The 19256-nt window shown below is 41.7% G+C and overlaps 1 protein-coding gene across 1 annotated transcript in view; it reads right to left on the bottom strand.

Annotated features, from left to right (window-relative positions):
• The window catches only part of IL6ST (interleukin 6 cytokine family signal transducer), a 32965-nt gene extending 16615 nt beyond the window's left edge, over nt 1-16350 (bottom strand). The window contains exons 1-7 of the mRNA XM_081929639.1: nt 16170-16350; nt 10514-10594; nt 8795-9106; nt 6961-7093; nt 5081-5235; nt 2596-2747; nt 70-226 (exon numbers count right to left, since the gene is read on the bottom strand). Coding sequence (XP_081785765.1) covers nt 70-226; nt 2596-2747; nt 5081-5235; nt 6961-7093; nt 8795-9106; nt 10514-10580 — 976 coding nt within the window. The 5' untranslated portion in view covers nt 10581-10594; nt 16170-16350. The remainder of the gene's footprint in view (nt 1-69; nt 227-2595; nt 2748-5080; nt 5236-6960; nt 7094-8794; nt 9107-10513; nt 10595-16169) is intronic.
• Nucleotides 16351-19256: the final 2906 nt, after the last annotated feature.

Below are 19256 nucleotides of genomic sequence, written 5' to 3'. Positions count from 1 at the left end.
GAAACCTTTTAATCAGAAACACATTTTGACAATTCGGAGCAAACTGGAGAAGTTTGGAATCTTACTTACTATCTTCAGCTGTGAACCCAACTACTTCTTTACTCCAGTCACTCCAGTGCTCTCCCCAACTAGTTACACAACACAGCTGAAACACATATTTTGTGTTTGGTCTGAGATCTTGAATGAAGAAGGAATCTCTGTGTGATGCTGTGTCTTCAAGAGGAATCTGCCAAAATGAAACTGGGCTTTAAGAAGTGCTACTAGTGAATGAACAACATCCACTATACTGAATTTTCAAGCTCTCTCTCAAAATCAGCATAGCAAATTTAGATATTTTGTTTGAATGACCCTCGTTAGCATAAAACATGAAATTGTGATAAAGAACTTAAATTCAAATTACACTATTGTTTAGTCACTATTCTCTCCACCCTCCATTTAGTGTTTTTTGCCTGCTTCAAAAACTGAGAAAGCTTATGGAGTAAACATCTTATCAAGAGAGAGAAAGTAACTATATAATAATTCTTATGTTGCATCATATATTTTTTTGCAATCCTGAGGTATGTTGATAACAAGCATCAGAATATATATTTTTCAGGTCAGGTACTGTATCCAGTTAAACCCTCGCCACCTACAAAAGCTAAGCTACCAATTGTCCTATTTCCATAGGTTGACAGGAGGTTAACTGAGGTGGGTTCGATTCTGATCACATGCCATAGGCAAGAGGAAAATAAAATTGTAACAGAAATTATATGGGTATTTGGGGGGGGGTCTGAAAAGGTTAATTTCAGAAAGCTCTATTGTACATTACAATGCAGCGAAGGGTTCTCTCCCCTTCTCTATTTTTTTTTTAAAAAACAATAAATTAAAGGCATTGTAAAGGTGTAGCAGTGTTTCCAGGGGTCTTTCCTGTACAAGAAAATGGCTAGAATGGTGACCTGGGGAGGGAGAACGCCCAATGCCTGAGCCAAGGTCTACCCACATTTGAAATTTAATAAAGTTGTGGCCAATTTAATCCCATAGCACGTTGTCTTGAGTCGTTATTCCACATGACGGGGGGACCGCGCAGGATCTGGGGACTCCGCCTGTCCACGCAATGCAGTCTTTGCAGCGATTTCACTCTGCCCCCAATCCTTCAAGCCTATGAAATTTGGCTGGGCACTACTTTGGCCCAGTACTAGTTTCAAGCAGCTGCCTAGTTTTCCAAGGAGTTCACACGTGCCATTAATCCTGTCTGAAACCAGGATTCTGAAATTTAGCCTCCACTGTCTTAAAAAATATCCCAAGCTTATAGTCTTAAAATGTGAAAGCACACAAATTAATGTGTACTGCAATTCATGTGGAGCAGGAGGTAGAGACAGGGTTCTTAAGCAGATGGAACCTTCTCCCTTCATCATAAAAGACCCAAGTAGACGAAGTATCCCTTGGAGCTAGATCCTTACTGCTTCACATTATATTTGCTGTGGCACCTTTTCCTTTTTCTACCACACCATTCTAATGAGAAGGAATTTGCAGCAAGAGCTCTTGCTGTTTTTTTTTTAAAGTTTCCCTTTCAGCGGTTTTAGGAATTTAGCTATATCATTGCTTCGAGACACTGGTCCAACACTTTCACAACCTCTCCAGATTCAGATAGAATGGAGAGATAGAGCTGTTTATTACTGGCATAGTGATGGTACTGTGCCAAATCCTCAAAGGAAAAGTCCTCAACAGTTTCATACAGAATGTTGACTAGCACAAGACAGAATGGACCCTTGCGTGACTGCACAAATCAAAAGCCACAGGGCTGAGGAACAGCCTCCTAGAACTACTTTCTGGCTGTGACCCTGCAGGTAGGAATGGAACCACTGTACTGTAATGCAGTACCTTCAACTCCCACCTCCTTGAGTTGCACCAGAAGAAAACCATAGCCAATAGTGGCAAAAAGCCTCTGAGAGGTCAAGGGCAGTCAAGAGGATTGCATATCTTAATAAAGGTAATTAAAAAGGGTGTTTTAAGCTGTTTCAGTGTTTTAAGCTGTTTCAGTACTACTACTGGAAAAAGTCAGAATAACTCCCTCTGAAAGATGCAACACCTTGCAATTACCCATCCCAATAGGGATAGACATTTGCTATCAATATAAAGCTTATATACAAGCTTATATAAAGCTTATGTGGGATCTGAAGAAGTGTGCATGCACATGAAAACTCATACCAATAACTAACTTAATTGGTCTCTAAAGTGCTACTGGAATGATTTTTTAAAATTTAGTTTCGACAATTATCAAGTCAAACTTATTTTCCTATCCTGGCAGCAGCCTGTCAATCCCTTAGAAACTACTGTGAAGTAGAATCGACAAGTTTCCTCAACAGTTTATTTTCCTTCTGACCTATTCTTCAATTTCTATTTCACTTTTCCCAACAAGAATTTTTTATAATTCTTTTCACATAATTTATAAATGTTTCCACTGAACACTTAACTGAAATCTATATTTTCTCTCATTTAAACAAATACCATTCTAGTAGATAAAATGCAACTGTCACAGCTCTTTGGATGCAAACACACCAACTGTATAAAAGAAAATGCTACAAAAAAATTGACAAATAATGGGTGTGGGGTTACCTGGATCCAGTTTATACTATCAATGATCTTGTATCGAATTTGAAATCTCAGCTCCAGTGGTGCTTCATGAAATAGGTTTTCCCATGATAGCTTTAGGACTCTGGGAAATTCTCCTGAGTTGAGGGACAGATTGGATGGCGGCAGCGGTTTTACTAGGGGAAAAAAGGTGCACTCAATTAGTCACAGGCCATTTCATTGTTTTTAATATATAGGTTCCAATTAATTTGAAGTCTAATATTCAGGTACACAGAACAACTTTTGCTCCTTTATAACAGGAGCACAAACTTTCAGAGAAGTGGCGGGCTTCAAACTAAACCTCTCCAAAACAAAATTGCTGCTTAAATATGTAACAATGTAAGAAAAGGAAGACCTGGAAAAAACATCTGGCTTAAAGATCTGCAATAAAGCAAAATACTTAAGTATCTGGATCTCTCCAAAAACCATCAATTTATTTTAGGATAACTATATGATTCTGGGTGGAGCGGGCTGCCTCAAAACCTGGCAAAAAGAAATCTCAAAATTTTTATGGCAGGGAAAAAGACCTAGAATTAAACATCAAATTCTAATCAATGCAAAGGAAAGAGGAGGCTTTGCCCTGTCTGACCTAAAATTATATTATGAGGCAGTGTTAGAAAATCCCTGTACATGGTTTGGGAGAAATATAAAGATCTTTTAGAGCCTAAGATTTCACCAGTTGAGGCAACCGCGGTAAAAAGGAAAAATACGGAAGGGAACTCGCCAACTTACAAAACTTTACTAAAGGAAGAAACAAACGAATTAAAGCTAAAAAGTTTTGAAGAAGTAAGAGAGCAAATAGCAGATTGGTTTCGATACTATCAACTATTTGAGACATTTAAGATGGATTTAAAAAAAAGGGTTTTTCGACAGAAGCACCCAGACTGGAAACAGATTTGATCAATTCCAAAACAAAAATTCTTTCCAATACATACCGACTCCTCCTTGACTGGGAAGTCAAAGAGGAGGAGGAGGTTAAAGCCACCAAGATTAAATGGGCCCAGGATTTTAGGTATAATATTGGTATGAAACAATGGGAAAGTTTATGGAAAGTTAACCGGAAATTCATGGCGTGCTATACATTGAGGGAAAACTTTCAAAAGATGCAATACTGTTGGTATTTGACATTATGGAACCTCTGCAAAATGTATAAAAATGTATGTAGTAAATATAAAGCAATAAAATAAAACACCTGATAAAAAAGTGAACAGCAAAATAAAACAAAAATTGGAGGGTAACACTCAGAAATAGCAATGAAAGCACCAACCTAATAATAAAATCTCAGAAAAATGAAAATGTTTCAGTTGGTGCCTAAAACTTGAAAGTGACTGTATCCTGAATGTGAGTTTTCTATAGCCACAAAAAAGGTCCTATTCCACATTTGCCACCTGCCTAACCTCTGAAAGTAGGGGCAACAATGTAAGGAGCTCTGAATATCGTAACTGCAGGAGAGGTTCATGCAGGAAAGGGGGCCAGGTACCCAAACAGACTTCAACAGAGATTCCTGTAATTGTTGATCAGTTATAGCAAGTCCCTTTGAAGGCAGGCTCCTTGCACAAAACAGCTAACTGGTGCTGAAAGTGAATTCAAAGGTGCTTGTTGTAACCACTGATTAGTTATTTAGCATTCTCTTCTGAAATTTGACACGTGCTAATCACCGGATGCCATTATGAAATCAGTCGAGATCTCTTTAAAATGTTAAAAAAGCACTTCGGATCATGCCCTGAAATGCACAGGAAGCCAGTTGAGTTAGTTTAACACGGGAAATATATAATCCATATGGTCAATTTTATTAATAACTCTATTTAAAAAACTACATTTGAGTACCTTTTTTTGGGTTCAGTCCACCCAAACTCTGTGTAAGAACTTTGTTGAATAAAATCAAACAGTAGATAGGCTTGATCTGAGTGCAAGTGACACTTGCTTTGTGCTAAAACCAGTAAATTAAACCAATTGTTTGGTTTATTCGGATCCATTCTATGAGTCTCAACCATTATCAGAGAACTAGAGGAGAAGCAACTAAAATTATTAAGAGGAGCCACCTCCAGAAAGGCTGGTGTATCTATTTTGGCTACAGAAATCCAACTGTTAGAAGCTGCATCTTTTGATGACTGGAGTTAGCAATCCCATTATGGAAGGGGAGCAGGCTGCTTGATGAACCCAGAATCTTTGGTTGGTCAGTCCCTGCTTAAAGTCTCTCAGGTCTCATCAGTTTTCTTTGCCAGCTATTGTCCTCTTAAAATTTTTAGATATTTTTCCTAAGCCATTGCCTTCCAGCTTCAGGCACATTGGTTTACCATACTTTTCTAGACTCTCCCCAGTGTGACTTTTAACTAGAAGTATGACACTGAGGTGGTGGTCTTGTTCTTCCACCCTATTCCTTCTTTCACCATATAAAGAAACATTATCTTCCTTAGAAGATATGACGATATGAAATCATTCATAGGAGTAGCCCTACTGATATATTTACCTAGTTTTATAGGATCAAACACAATGCGATCAGATTCAACTACCCCAAGAGCATTCTTTGCTTCTACCCACACTTCCAAGTTGACAAAAAATACAACCACAGTAGTGGTACAAGAATTATTGGCACCCAGGCAGTCAGGAAACTCTTCGTTTGGCCTAGAAGTTGGAGAAAAAGAAGCAGGATTTAATACACTAAAATTTATATTGGTCCCAATACTTCAAAAACCACAACTATATGTACATATCCTTGACAGATTTAAACAGAGGTGAGTCTAGCAGAATTCAATGAAACTTACTCTGTAGTAAATGAGCTTTGGACTGTAGCATTTGCTCCACAATATCACAAAGAAAATTATTTATTTAAAGGTGGGGCTTTGATAAAAGGACACCAAATCAGATTTTTTTTTCAAAAGCAATTTGCTTTAATCCAAAAGCATTTTGCTTTCATCGAAATACTTTTAAGTAAAATAGGAAGTGGCTGTTCTTACTTACTTACTTACTTACTTACTTACTAGTACACCATCTAACCAGTCATAAGTAGGTTGACTTGCATGCATCAACCAAAAGTCTGGTAGATATCTCTAAACATTATGTTGTTTTCTTTAAAGCAAACTATTGTTCTCTCTTTTCCTCTTACAAAATATTCTGCTCTTTAAAAAAAAATCTTGCTGCAAACAGCATGGATTTGATTTAAATCAAATCAATTTAAATCACTAGTCAGTAAGATTTACTGATGTAAATAATTGTTTTAGAGAAGGAGTCATTTTTGCTGGTATAATCTTAATATTCACAACCAGATGAAGGTTTCATTTTTGGAATAATAAATTTTCAGAGTACTTTTTACAGCTATATCAAAAATTATCGATTTGGTTATACTATTAGAAATACATAGACAGATAATTATGATTATTATGAATATGCATATATTGTGAGTATTCTGCTCACAAGGTTGCACTTTCATTTTTACTGCTTCACACTTAGGTACTTGTGCAGATCTATTCCACTCCAAACAATCTATTCATTGAACCTCTTGGAACTTAGCATTTAAGAGCTAAGGGGTTGATTCTGTGTATATAAATTTGCAAAGGAACAATGGGATTAAGGTTTTTTTCCTCAACTCTGCATGTTTATTTTATAACATTTTTCCTGTGAAGAAAAGGCATGTTATCTCTGCAGACACAAATTCAAACTTTTAATAATAATTTATTGGTACCCCGCCCATCTGGCTGGGTCTCCCCAGCCACTCTGGGCGGCTTCCAACAGAGATAAAAGATACACTAAAAACAGCAAAAACAAGCATCCGTGATAATATCTTCTTGTTAGAAAAAAATGCCCCAAATAATCTTACAAAAACCTCTGAAAGAGCATGACAATGTGAATGGATTAGTGGAATTCATTTACCAAAAAATTTAAACACTGCATATAAAACCTCATGCTACATAATTAAAAACAAATCCTTATTTCCTGATGGATAGCTTTTGGACAATAATGTAACTTAAATAGAAAATATCTTTAGAAAGAGGTTTCGTCCAAAAGCATTTTATTTAAAAAAAATCCGATTTAACTAAAAAAAATAAATCTGATTATTTATCCACCCTGGTTGCAAACCATATCAGTAACCAAAGTTATAGTCCCTCAAGATTCAGCTATTCAGTAGTTTTAGTCCCCTTTTTCTCATCCACTGCCTATTTTGGCTTTCAGCTCTTTTAAACTAGCAGGACCACTGTGCTACTTAGACACAGTTTAGAGCAATGTTTAAATATTTTGAACAAGTGACTTCCCTTTAAAAAATTGTATGCTTGACAACAAATATTAAGAATTCAAAGTTTTGTATTCAACAAATTAACTACAGGTCTTTAAAACTGAAAAAAAGATATCTACCACCGAGATTTCAAAGTATAATTGGTGTCCAGAAATGTGTATCTTCCAGGCTCCCAAGTACAAGTTTGAGAATATGTCTTTCTTCCTGTCTGATGCACAATGCAACTCAAATTCTCAGGCTTGTCTGGAGAAACTGCATTTAAACACACACAAATAAACAGAAGTTAATCTAGGAGTACACTTGCAAAAACAACATGAATTCATTTTGGTCCTAATCATTTTTTTCAAAAAAACCACCTCATTTTTAATTGTTTTTTTCAATACTGTAAAGCAGAGCATTCATGTCAAAAGGTCATCAAAGGTAAAGGTAAAAAGGAAGTACATCAAAACACCACAGTTGACATAAAATATTACAAGAAGGGAAGTATTTATTTCCTGCCTTTTTCCCTCAGAGGGACTCCAGACAGCTTACAAATAAAATAGGAAAATAAAAACACTTGAAGCAATAGTATCATTTTTACATACGAGGCAGCATATACAGCTGTAAATAGAATTTGTGTATCAAAATCTAATATTGTTCACCTGTTCATTCCCCAAGTTGCATCCAATATTGTGCAAGCAGGCTACTCACAGACTGATTTCTGCTACTCTACAATAGCTTAGGGTCAGATGACACTCCGAACAGAATGGGCATGATGCCAACTAAGGTGGTGTATCCTACTAACTACTGACCTATATGGTTTCAGGGCAGACAACCCTAAAGGGGTAACAGGAGCCATAACATTGTGTACAAAAAAGCCCAATGACTGCTCCCAGTCAAGGAAGATGCCATGACCAATGGTGTCAAAAGATGCAGATTCGAGAAGCAGGAACAAGGTTGCACACAGCTTGCCCTGCTCTTTGTAAAGCTCATCCATTAGGGTGACCAAGGCCAATTCATTCCCATGACCAGGCCTGAACCCAGACTGGAATAAAAAAATTGCCTTTTCCAAGAATAGTAGGTGGTCATCCTGCACTGAAACTCTTTCTACCACCTACCCAAGAAGAGGGTATTTTTTACTGGTAGAGGAACTAGTATAACTAAGGGGCCCAGGACTGGTTTATTTAAGGGAGGACACACCACTCCCTCTTCCAGGACAGCATGCACCACCCCTGCAATCAATGAAGTGCTAATCACACTCTGTACCCAACCACCCTCTCTGCTAGATTGAATAAGCCAGAAGGAACAGGGGTCAAGGGGCTACGCTGAAACTGATGCTACACAATACAGGCATACCTGCTGAACTGCCTTTCTTATGGAAGCATAATGCCTATCCCCATGTAACAGTTAAACTTTATTTAGAAAACTTATATCCCGTTTTATATCTTTGACAGGTTCTCCAGGTGGGTCACCACTATTCTCAAAATAAAATCATACTCAGAATCTCATAATACAGTACAAGGGCAGAAATTGTGTAGTTACTATGTGGAACAAACATCATTCAGGCAGCAATTTCTGCCCTTACTCCTGCCTGGTGACATATTTGCCAAGTGACGATGTAACTTTTTTCTTTGCTTGGTACCTTTCAACTATGTGAAATAAAAATTTCGCATTTCTCCATGTTGTCTTCAATATATTCAACAAAATCCAACATCCTCTAAGAGTGTTATAAGGAGCAGGAGAATGACTATACAGTGGACCCTCCGGATATGAATTAAATTCGTTCCAGAGGTCCACCCGCAACCCGAAAAGTCCGTGCATGTGGCGAAACCCGTACACTTCTGGGTTTGCCACGTTCGTAACTTGAAAGTTACATATCCAGAGTGGTATGTAATTAGAGGGTCCACTGCATGGCAATAGATTGTTCCTTTTATGTGTATCCCCACAAGGAAGAATTTAAGGAGAAATACTTACAGCCCAAGGCAACTTGAATTCCATAGATGTTCTGCTCAATGCTTCCCGCCACTAAGATGTTACAAGTCAGAGGAGAAGCCAATATAGACGTGTCATTGAATGTTACTCTTGAAACAGTTTCATTTATTATGCTATAGTGTTCTTTAGGAACAACCTTAGTTTGAATTCTCCAGATAACTTTATCAGCACGAAGGTTGCCATAATCTACACAATAGTCCCTAAAAATGCAGTATGCTGTAAAGCTGGACTCAAGGGATACTACAGCAGACTCCGGAGTTATATAGCCACATGGTTGCGTATATCCATCTGAAACTGAGAGAGATCATTTGTTTGGTATTGTTCACTAACATGGCTACTATTGCTATAAGCATACAATATGACAATGGAAGACAATAGTTACCTAGAAAATACATCTCCCCCTTTACTTTTCTACTGTACATTAACTGACAACATTTGCTTGCATCCAAGATAAATGACTGGATGGAAGTTCATAGATAGGTTTATTGAATTCACCTCTGGGCCTGCTCATCCATGGGCACCCCCCCACCCACAAGCAGCAGCAGCAGCTTCTGGGTTCCAGTGAGATCTTGTGAGAGCTCTGCACCTTGAAAAGCTACTCCAAAAGGTCCCCCCCCCAACAATTTGGGATGGGGTACCAGAGACTGCTGGGATAGTTGGGAATTTCCTTCCAATCTGGGGGAAAATCCTCCCCTACCATAGCAAACCCATCCCACATTGTTCATGAGGAACCCCAACTCTCTCCAGGGTAATGCAGAGGATGGGGGAGGGAAAGGAAGCTTTACTTCTGTTCTCATATCTAAGGACCCAAGACATTAGGTCTAGCAACTGTAATCATTTTCCTAAGGACTATTTGCATTTCTTGTCTGTGCTAGTTAAGTGAACTCCCCCACACCTCATGATTTCAAAGATAGTTTCATTATCAAACATCAGAATTAGGAGTGAATAAAAAAGATAGAAATGTGCAGAGGTAGCAGTATATATGTGTTACATTTCCTTAGGCCTGTTTAATATTATGTAAAGAGAAACATTGTCTTGAAATTTCACCTATATTTCATTTCCAAAAGCATATTATTCAATTTTGTCTGTGCAATTTAAATATTAATCTTGCAGGAAATATTTCAACCATCTTCTCACTTTCCACCGCAACATACCACATGTAGTAACTTAATTGGTTTTTGTGTAATCTTTCTCTACTGTACAGGATTTCTTTTTAAAAAGAGGAACTTAGCAAGCTAGAAAACCTGATAATAAGTTATATATCCTTCCTTTCATATTACCACATCAACTATTGGCTTGTTTCACAACTTTTTATATTTTGACTTTACAAGCCAACGGTATCTGTCTAGAATACCGCCCCCCCCTTACATTAGGCTCCTGAAATGAAGAAAGTCTGGGTTAACCAGGAGTGGACTTTTCAGTGAACTTGATTCAGTTCTGCTGCCGAAAACAAATACACAGACTCAGAATGTAATCTAACTGTATGCCTTTTACACCTGGCTCTGGCTCACAGATCTTGTGGTTTTAATAAAAAACAACAAATAGATCTGACAAGCCTGTAGTCTCTATGCCGTTACCTTCCATATAATAGATTCAAAGTAAAAATCAAGAATCATTTCCTATAATGTATACAAATCAACAAACTGACAGAGCTTTATAATACAGTGGAACAATTTATTATTATTAATCCTGCAGACTTACCTCCAAAAGAGTAAATGCTCAGGAGAGTACACACAGCTTGCAGTAACCAACTCCATTTTGAAAACATCTTGAACCAAGTCTCTGTAAAAACAATTTTTTTATATATAATATTTTTACTCTGCTCAATCAGTCACTATTTTCTTTTTATGAAGACACTTCTCAGGAGACAGGTTCTGTAGTTTCCTCTGTTCTGACAGGTTTATTAACCATGAACAAAAGGGTTTTGTGGGAAGCAAGAAAAGAATAGCACTCAGGGAAACAGCCAAGAGTGAGAACAGGAATACAGGCAACTCCCCACTTGTCTAGTTGCCATTTTGGGGCAAGATGGCTCTAAAGTCTTTTTCCCCCCAAATGATTGATTGAATATCAATTAAACATCTGGCTAGTTTGGATGACCACCTTGAGCTAGCTTAAGAACTCTGAAAACTTAAAGAAGAAAAGTACTCAATCCAGGGACAGTCCACATATATTCCTATTCCTACCTCTTTTTCTTAATGGCCCCTGCTCCTGCTCAGGCTGCACAGAAAAAGCATTCTGCTTTCTGAAATTCATTTCAATTGTAAAGATAAATAAACCTGACAGAATTCTATAGGATGTGGTATTAGTGTGTGAAAACAGTTCAGATCCAATGATCCCCAGGCATGAACCTTTAGATGGTGGAGATGTCAGGTGCCATCCTGGCACCCAGGCATCTTCACCTGGTCACAAGTGGTCAATGACCAGATACAAAATGCGCCTGAGCATGGCTACTGAGCTCACTTCTCAACCATTATCACAATGCAATAAAGTGAGGGAAAAGTATAAACTAACACACACTCCATTTTATATATAATTTATGTCTAGTTTGCTTGTTAATTATTATCACAATATTGATTTTATAAAAATATAAAATTGACAGTTGTGGTTTACTTAGTGATCATGGTTAAATATACTGATAAAGTCCATTTTTTGTCTTGTGGCTAGAACTTTCCTTGGCCAATGATGCACATTTTCTAAAAGGTATATCTGATTTAGTGTGTTTGGATTAGTATAATAACAATTTATTACCCGATCCTTCATCCTAAGGTCTCCGAGAAAGTTAAAACCATTAAGACACAATATTAAAATCAGTGTAAAACAACTTAAAACTACAAAAATAAGGTGCATTATAAAATTTCCCATTTAGAAGCAGATGTTTGCATGGTCTGGTTTGTCTGTCACACTGAAACTGTGATTTAATGTTAACATGTCTTGCTTCACTTCTCTCTCCCTCCTGCTGCCCTGCTTCTGCTTATGGTTTGTCTGAAGAGTAACAAACCAAAAGCCTGGGTTCACAAGTAACAAGCCAAATTCTGATTTGTTTTCTCTCAGCGCTTCTTACTTCAATGGGACTAGACATGCCTAACTGCAATGATCAGGCTGCACATTACATTAATACAGTATTTAGAACCAAAATCTATATTATAATAAATTTTGGTTGCAAAGTACCAATACAGTTTTAGCTAAAATAGCTAAAGAAGGCTGCTCGCCGAAGAATTGATGCTTTTGAATTATGGTGCTGGAGGAGACTCTTGAGAGTCCCATGGACTGCAAGAAGATCAAACCTCTCCATATTGAAGGAAATCAACCCTGAGTGCTTACTGGAAGGACAGATCCTGAAGCTGAGGCTCCAGTACCTTGGCCACCTCATGAGAAGAGAAGACTCCCTGGAGAAGACCCTGATGTTGGGAAAGATGGAGGGCACAAGGAGAAGGGGGCGACAGAGGACGAGATGGTTGGATAGTGTTTTCGAGGCTACCAGCATGAGTTTGACCAAACTGCGGGAGGCAGTGGAGGACAGAGGTGCCTGGCGTTCTCTGGTCCATGGGGTCACGAAGAGTCGGACACGACTAAACGACTAAACAACAACAATGCACAGCAGAAGATAATCAGAATCCACAGGAAGTTATTTGGGGAGGGGGGAAATGGAAAGCCTACTTTGATCTTGTCCTTTTTGCCTTTGATAGCAAACCAAGAAGCACCTTAAGAAAATTTTTCCTGGCTACTGCTTATGTTTCCCATCTTGTCAAAGGCAAACCATCAACTCAGGTAAAAGAACCACATGCCGAGAAAATTCTCACCACTCTCCTATGGTAATTCTCAGCACTCTACTCAAATTTATCATACAAATAAAAATAGTATCATTTCCTTTATATGCCATACACTACTGTAGTCAAGTAACCCTGTGGAAATCCCCTAATCAGGCATACTGATGATCCTAGCATCCTTGGGAGGGTGGGGAGAGGAAGTGCACAAATGGCAAGCTCAGAAAAACAGTAGAGACAGTATTGAGGTGCACCAGTCTGCCTTTCAAAAGAGATATCAACTAGGATGAATGACAGCCAATCTCTATGCCAGTGTTTCCCAACCGGTGTTCCGCGGCACACTAGTGTGCCGCGAGACGTTGCCTGGTGTGCCATGGGAGGGAGGCGGGCGAGGCGGGCGGCGAGAGGCGGGGCGGCGGCGGCATCTCCTGCTGGATGCAAATCCAAACATGGGGGGCACCTCCCTCGCTCCTTTGTAGGCGGACCATCGAGAGAGAAATAAAAGGAGGCGAAAGAGCGAGAGAAGGCGCCTGCGCGGAAAGAGGAGCGAGCAGTGCGCCTGTACGCCGCGGCGCCCGAGTGCAGTGAAATTCCGTGAAGAGGGGAGGGGGGCTGGAAAAGAGAGAAAGGAAAGATTTTTCTTTTTTTTTAAAAAAAAAAGGAAGAGGGAAAGAAGAGAAAAAGCGGCAGAAGCTGAGGGGAAGGTTTCCGTGAGGGAGAGAGAGAGAGAAATGCGGGGCTGGCGGGACCGCTCCTCTTCCGCCACGCGTCGCCCGCCACCGCCTCAGAATCTCCTCAGGAGCGGCTGCTCCCCCTCGCCCCCTTCCTCCCCCCCAGCCCCCTCCCAACCCCCGGACGAGGGACGCGAGGCGGCGCTGCTGAGAGGACGGGAAGGCCCCCGGCGGCGGGGTCGGCTCGAGCAAGGAGGGGCGAGCACTAGCTGGCTGGCTCTAGCCCGACAGGAGGAGGAGGAGGAGGAGGAGCACGCCGTCGCTTCCACAGCAGCCGCCCCACACTCCCCTCCCCGGGCACCGGCGGGGAGAATGACGGAGCTCCAGTCCGCGCTGCTACTGCGGAGACAGCTGGCAGGTCGGTCCGTCCGTCCGTCGGTCGGGGCAAAACACACCACAGCGCAGCCAGAGGCAGGCAGGCCCGTCTCTCCCTGCCTCCCCTCGGACCTGGCCGGCCTGGGGTTTGCACCCCAAACATTCATGTCCACCCCAGCTACACAAGCCACACCTTGCTCTCAGTTCGATCTGTCAAATAACTCACCTATCATTCACATAAAGAACCTAGTCTATCCTCAAACGTCAGAATGTACCTCCTCTCTAGCTTCCCCCACTTCATCTAGGCACTTTCAGCCCTTACTTAACCCACCCCAGCCTGCTTACTCTTCCTTCATTTGCTATAAAAACTAAATACAGAGAGAGACTGAGAGCTGTTGACGAAGAGCTACGTGTGTGTCTTTCTTCGATTCCAGCCAGAATATCAGCTTTGTGTTCAGCCAAACAGGCCCAGGTTGCGCACTGAATAAAGTATTTTATAATTTTTCATATTTCTGTTTACTTACTATTTCATAATAAAGTAATTATAAAATACTTTCTTTGTGTTTATTTGATTCCTATTAAAGAGAGTTACTTTATATATAGTCAATATAGGCACAGAGTTAATTTTTTAAACATTTTCTAATGGTGGTGTGCCTCGAGATTTTTTTCATGAAACAAGTGTGCCTTTGCCCAAAAAAGGTTGGGAAACACTGCTCTATGCCACCATGTACTTCTAGCTTGATCCCAGTACTATTCAATATCAAGAATGTGTTAGAACACTGCACATTATCACTATTGTTTATATAGCATGCCATCAACTGCACATAACAAAAAGACTGCATCCTCCTCCAAAGCAGTTTGGTCTGAAACTGTACAAGTCAAAGAAAGGGAGTGAAAGGAAGATACTGCTGGATTACAAACTCCCATCATCCCAAACCACTGGCTATGCTGCCAAGGCTGATGGGAGTAGTGTCTAAAGGACACCACAAATGTAGCCCCCAGTTTAGGAACGGGTTTACCACCAACATAATGAGACTTAGACTGCAGGGGCATGATTCAGCTCCTGGCCAGGGAACATACAATCCAGTGGCATGCAGTGATTTTTTCATAGGTAATCAGTTAGGGCCAGAGGAACCAGCTTGTGAGGGTGATTGAGGCAGTGGCATAGCGTGGGGGGTGCAGGGGGGCCGGCCGTACCGGCCGCAACATCTGGGGGGGGCACACTCGCACTCGCAGCACTCTCGAGTGCTAAAATCCACGGGTCAGGGGGCGCAAATTACCTGCCTTGCCCCGGGTGCTGACAACCCATGCTACGCCACTGGATTGAGGCCCTCTGAAGCTGTAATTGCAGGTGAGCATTGTGCCTCCCTCCCTAAGCAGGGCAGCAGCTTTCTGGGCTTTGGGGAGGAGACACTAGAAGGACATTTAGGGGACTAGCCCAGTCCCTCTAGTCCACTGATCGACTAATCAGCAGTGCTATTTTTCTAGAAAAAGATGTGCTGGAACTCAACACGAACGCCTTCTTCTTTCTCTTAGAATGGCAGTGGTGCCCCACCATAGGAGCCAACTCCTAGAGGCCGTAGGGGCTTTGGCCCCCACAGTAACATATTTCAAGGGGCTGGGCCCCCACAAAGTTGATGTGCATTCCCATTCAGATGGGGTGTGTGCACTGCATCATGTGATCGATTATGTGGGGCTTACCTGAAAAAACGCCCCACAGATAAGAATTTGGAAAAGGGGGGGGGGAGTTATAGCAGGAGTGAAAAGATCAGGGACGGCCAGATTGAAACAGTGGAGGAAAGAGAGGCGACCCAGAAGATAAAAGTTCTATACACCCTTATCTGCTACGACCGCTGAGCTTTATCGTGTAAAAGAGGGGAAGGAATAACAGTGAGAAATTAGCTCGGGTTTTCCAAACCGATCGCGACACGGTAGCCTTTCAATAGATATTTGCATTGATATTAGTTTGAATGCTTGGTCGAGGAAGAACGACCACTTGCCCCATTCGGTTGAGAACTCAAGGCAGCCCGGAGTACGGAGCACTCGCCCCTCCCCTCCCCCCCCCGACCCCTCTTCGCGCACGTAAGAACGCGCAGGAAGAAGAGGGCAGGGGGAATTCTGCTGCCACCCTCGGCCGCGACTAGAGGGTGGTGTCTAAGAGAAATGTTACCAGGGGGCGACGTCGCAAACCAGGCCGACCCAGCGCTGACGGTCTGAGGCGCCGGTGGGCGTCCCAAAGCAACGCGAGGCGCCGGAAAAGCGGGACGCGCCTCAGCCGCGCACATTAAAAGGGCTCCGCTGAGGAGAGAGCCGATTCAGGGGCCGCCTCCGAGGCCGGAGCCCGACCGAGGAGGGCTTCTCGAGAACGGGCTTCGTTCCCTCACAGCCGTCGGAGGACAAGGCCCGTCCGCGGGGGGGGGGGGAGCGGAGAGCGGCTCCCCCCGCCCCCCTGAGGGCAGCTGCCAAGTTTTCCTTTTCGGCCTGGCAAACAGGCTGCTCCCCTCAGCCGAAGGCCAACGCGGGCCGGTAAACCCACCCCTCACTCACCTCCTCCTGGCGCGCTACTCCCACAGGCCTCGGACCATCACCGTCCCCACCAGACGCCTCACGAACCGCCGCCGACGCGCACACCTTATGAACTGCGGTGCGCCGCTCGCCTTGACTGACGGCTCCACTCCGCTAGCTCGAGCGCCTCGCTCGAGCCGCCATTGGTGGGCAGGACGGTGACGTCACGGCCGTGGGCGGGGCAGACGGCAGAGGTGGTGCTTCCCGTAACGGGCCTCTGGGCTGCCAGGATTCCGGGCTCCTGGTCCCAGCAGGGGAAGGGAGGGGAAGAGAGGCCGGGAAAGGGGGAGGTGGGCGGGGGGCGCTGCGATTGAGCGTGGCGAGCCGCAAGCGCTCAACGGCGCCTGCGCGCAGGGCAGCGAACGTTCAGAGAGTGTGACATCCTCCCCCCCCTTGCTCCGTGCCCCAATCAATTAACCAGCAAAAGTAAACCCAGTACAGTTTTACATTCCTGGGGCTTGGCTGAATGTGCGCTTTGCAGGCTGAAGGTGCAATCCGATATGCTGGCTTACTTTGGAAGGGAGCCCGGTTGAGCTCGGTTGCTTATTAGCACGTGAGCAAGATACACTGGATAATTAAGCTGATTTTGGGTTTTTATTATGTAGCGCTTCAAATACGGTATATAGCCAGCAAGGTTCTCACTACAGGAAAAGGGAAGGGAAAGGGAAAGGCCACGAAAGCTTATGGCTATAATGAATCTGTTAAGTCTTTATATTACAGTTGCAGTCCTTTCAGTCACCATCATTTTATTTGTAAGCCAATCTTCGGATGGAGGGCAGTATACAGATTTGCTAAATAATAATGATAATTAAAACCCTGCTCCACGCAGCTTAAAGCATGAAAAGGTTTACATAATTACAAACATAACAAAAGTAGTCAAAAAGTACAGAACCGAATGGAACCTGTTTCCACAGGAATCATAATAGTATCGAAAAGGAAAGTTACAAAATACTAATATCAGTAACAAAAAATACCCAAACAATTCCCCATTTATTGGATGCAAGCCCCATTAAAGTCACTGGGCCTTACTTTTGAGTAGACATGGATGGGATTGCACTGTAAGGTGCCTCAACTATCTTTGTTTATGGTAATAGCTTCCATCTGTCAGAGTTCACTTATTATTGACACAGGCATTTGATTATCTTTAAGATGCCACTGTACCACATTGTTCTAATGCCAAATAATTTCATAGCCATCCTTCCGGAAATTAAAGCATAGTTTCTCCACAGAAGCATTGTTTACAAGCTGCTGGGAAGATTCTGTTTCACATGTATAAAACAGAGCAGGACAGAAATAAAGGATGAAAATATGAGAAACAGTTAGCTCTTGTGACAGTGTTTCTGTTGTTATTATTAAATAACAAAATGGCGGCCCATTGCATAAACCAGTCTTCCCCAACCTAGTGCCCTCCAGATGTTTTGTACTCCAGTCTCCAAGGTTGGAGAATGCTCTTCATGTAAGTTTACATTTGGGCATTCTCTGGATATTAGTACCTCAGCCTGTCTGTTTATTATTGTGTTAAGAGCAAGTTGGTGAAGTTCTGTTTGTTTATATGACCTGTAATTTGCATTTTAATGTATCATGCCCTGGGACTGCTGCCGCAGTGATGAAGCAGAGTAAATAAATATATTAATTAAATTACCTTGGGGAAGGGGAGAAGCACTACCACTACAGCCACAATATCCTATGACCACTCAGCCCAGGTGGGGGAAAAAGAAACCCTATGCAGAATCTGCAGATGATGTGGAAATGACACACAAACACACCCTCAGCACCACACAGAAAATTAATGTGATGACAGCCACAAGCCACCAAAACACTGTATCAGTTGGTGCAGGACAAGGCCAGGGTGTGTCTGCCTTGTTTCCATGTCTGTATCACAGAAGGAACACAGATAAACAGCAGGCTCCCAGAGAGCTGAAAATTCTGGATTTTCTTGTTTCTGTTCTGAAATGGTTCCTCTGCATTGGGACAGGGGACATTTTTTCAGTCAGAGGTCCATATTCCCTTGTGGGTAATCTTCTGGGGGCCACATGGCAGTGGTGAGTAGGGCCAGGAGCAAAAGTGGCCATAGCAATAGGCTTAAAATAATGGAACAAAGACTTACCTAGAACAAATAAACTTACCTAGATAAGACAAGAAGGGCACTCCTCTACCTGCTCAAGGAAATCCTGGTGGAAAAATTGAAATAGCCGCTTCACACTCTCAACTCCCTTTTACTTGGAAAACAAAGCTATGAATAGCAAAGGAAACTAGTCATTAATATTCTAAAAATTACTACTGACATACCTCATGAATTGTGTGTGCTTTGTTTGAACTGTGTTTGTGAGAAACATTAAACAATTAAAACTCAGACACATTAATAACTCTAGTTTTACTCTAAAAACGAAAAGTGATCTTACACCAACCTGTGACCTTACATGTGCGAATTTATTAAATTGATTTCAAATGGGTTCCACTTCAGTGTCTCACCCTTATTACAGAACCCTTTAAAAATTGCAAACAGCTGGTGTTTCTCTGCCTTTCAAATATCAGCAGGACTGGATTTAGATTTGATAAGGCCCTAAGCTACCGAAGGTAATGGGACCCTTTATGTGTCCAGCTGTCCTTTGTCAACAACAAATTGTCACTGTTTTTTGTGTTGAATATATGCTATATGGTAATTTATGGACATAATAGGTCCATACACAACACAATAAAATAAAACCTACATACAGCTGCTGTATCTAGGTTTTATTTTGTTTTTATCTTATATTTTGGAAATGTACATCCAGTTTTTTTCTCTTTGAATTTTTTGGGCCCCCCAAGAGAGTGGGGCCCTAAGTTTTAGCTTGTTTAGCTTACACGTAATTCTGGCACTGAATATCAACATCACTAACAGAAGATATTCAGGCTGAAGATGCAATCCAGAAAACAGTCAGTATTTCTAGTTGTCAAAATCATTAGCTGTAACAAATATACGGTATAAACCACACACTTAAATAAATTGACAAGAGATTCTTTTGCCATACTTTGGCTGCTTTGTATGCAAAAGAAGTACCTTTCCAAACCATTTTAGTTGCAATTAGG

The sequence above is a fragment of the Podarcis melisellensis genome (assembly GCF_964234715.1).
Source record: "Podarcis melisellensis genome assembly, chromosome: 11".
Taxonomy (NCBI): Eukaryota; Metazoa; Chordata; class Lepidosauria; order Squamata; family Lacertidae; genus Podarcis; species Podarcis melisellensis.
This window is presented reverse-complemented; position numbering and strand designations above follow the sequence as displayed.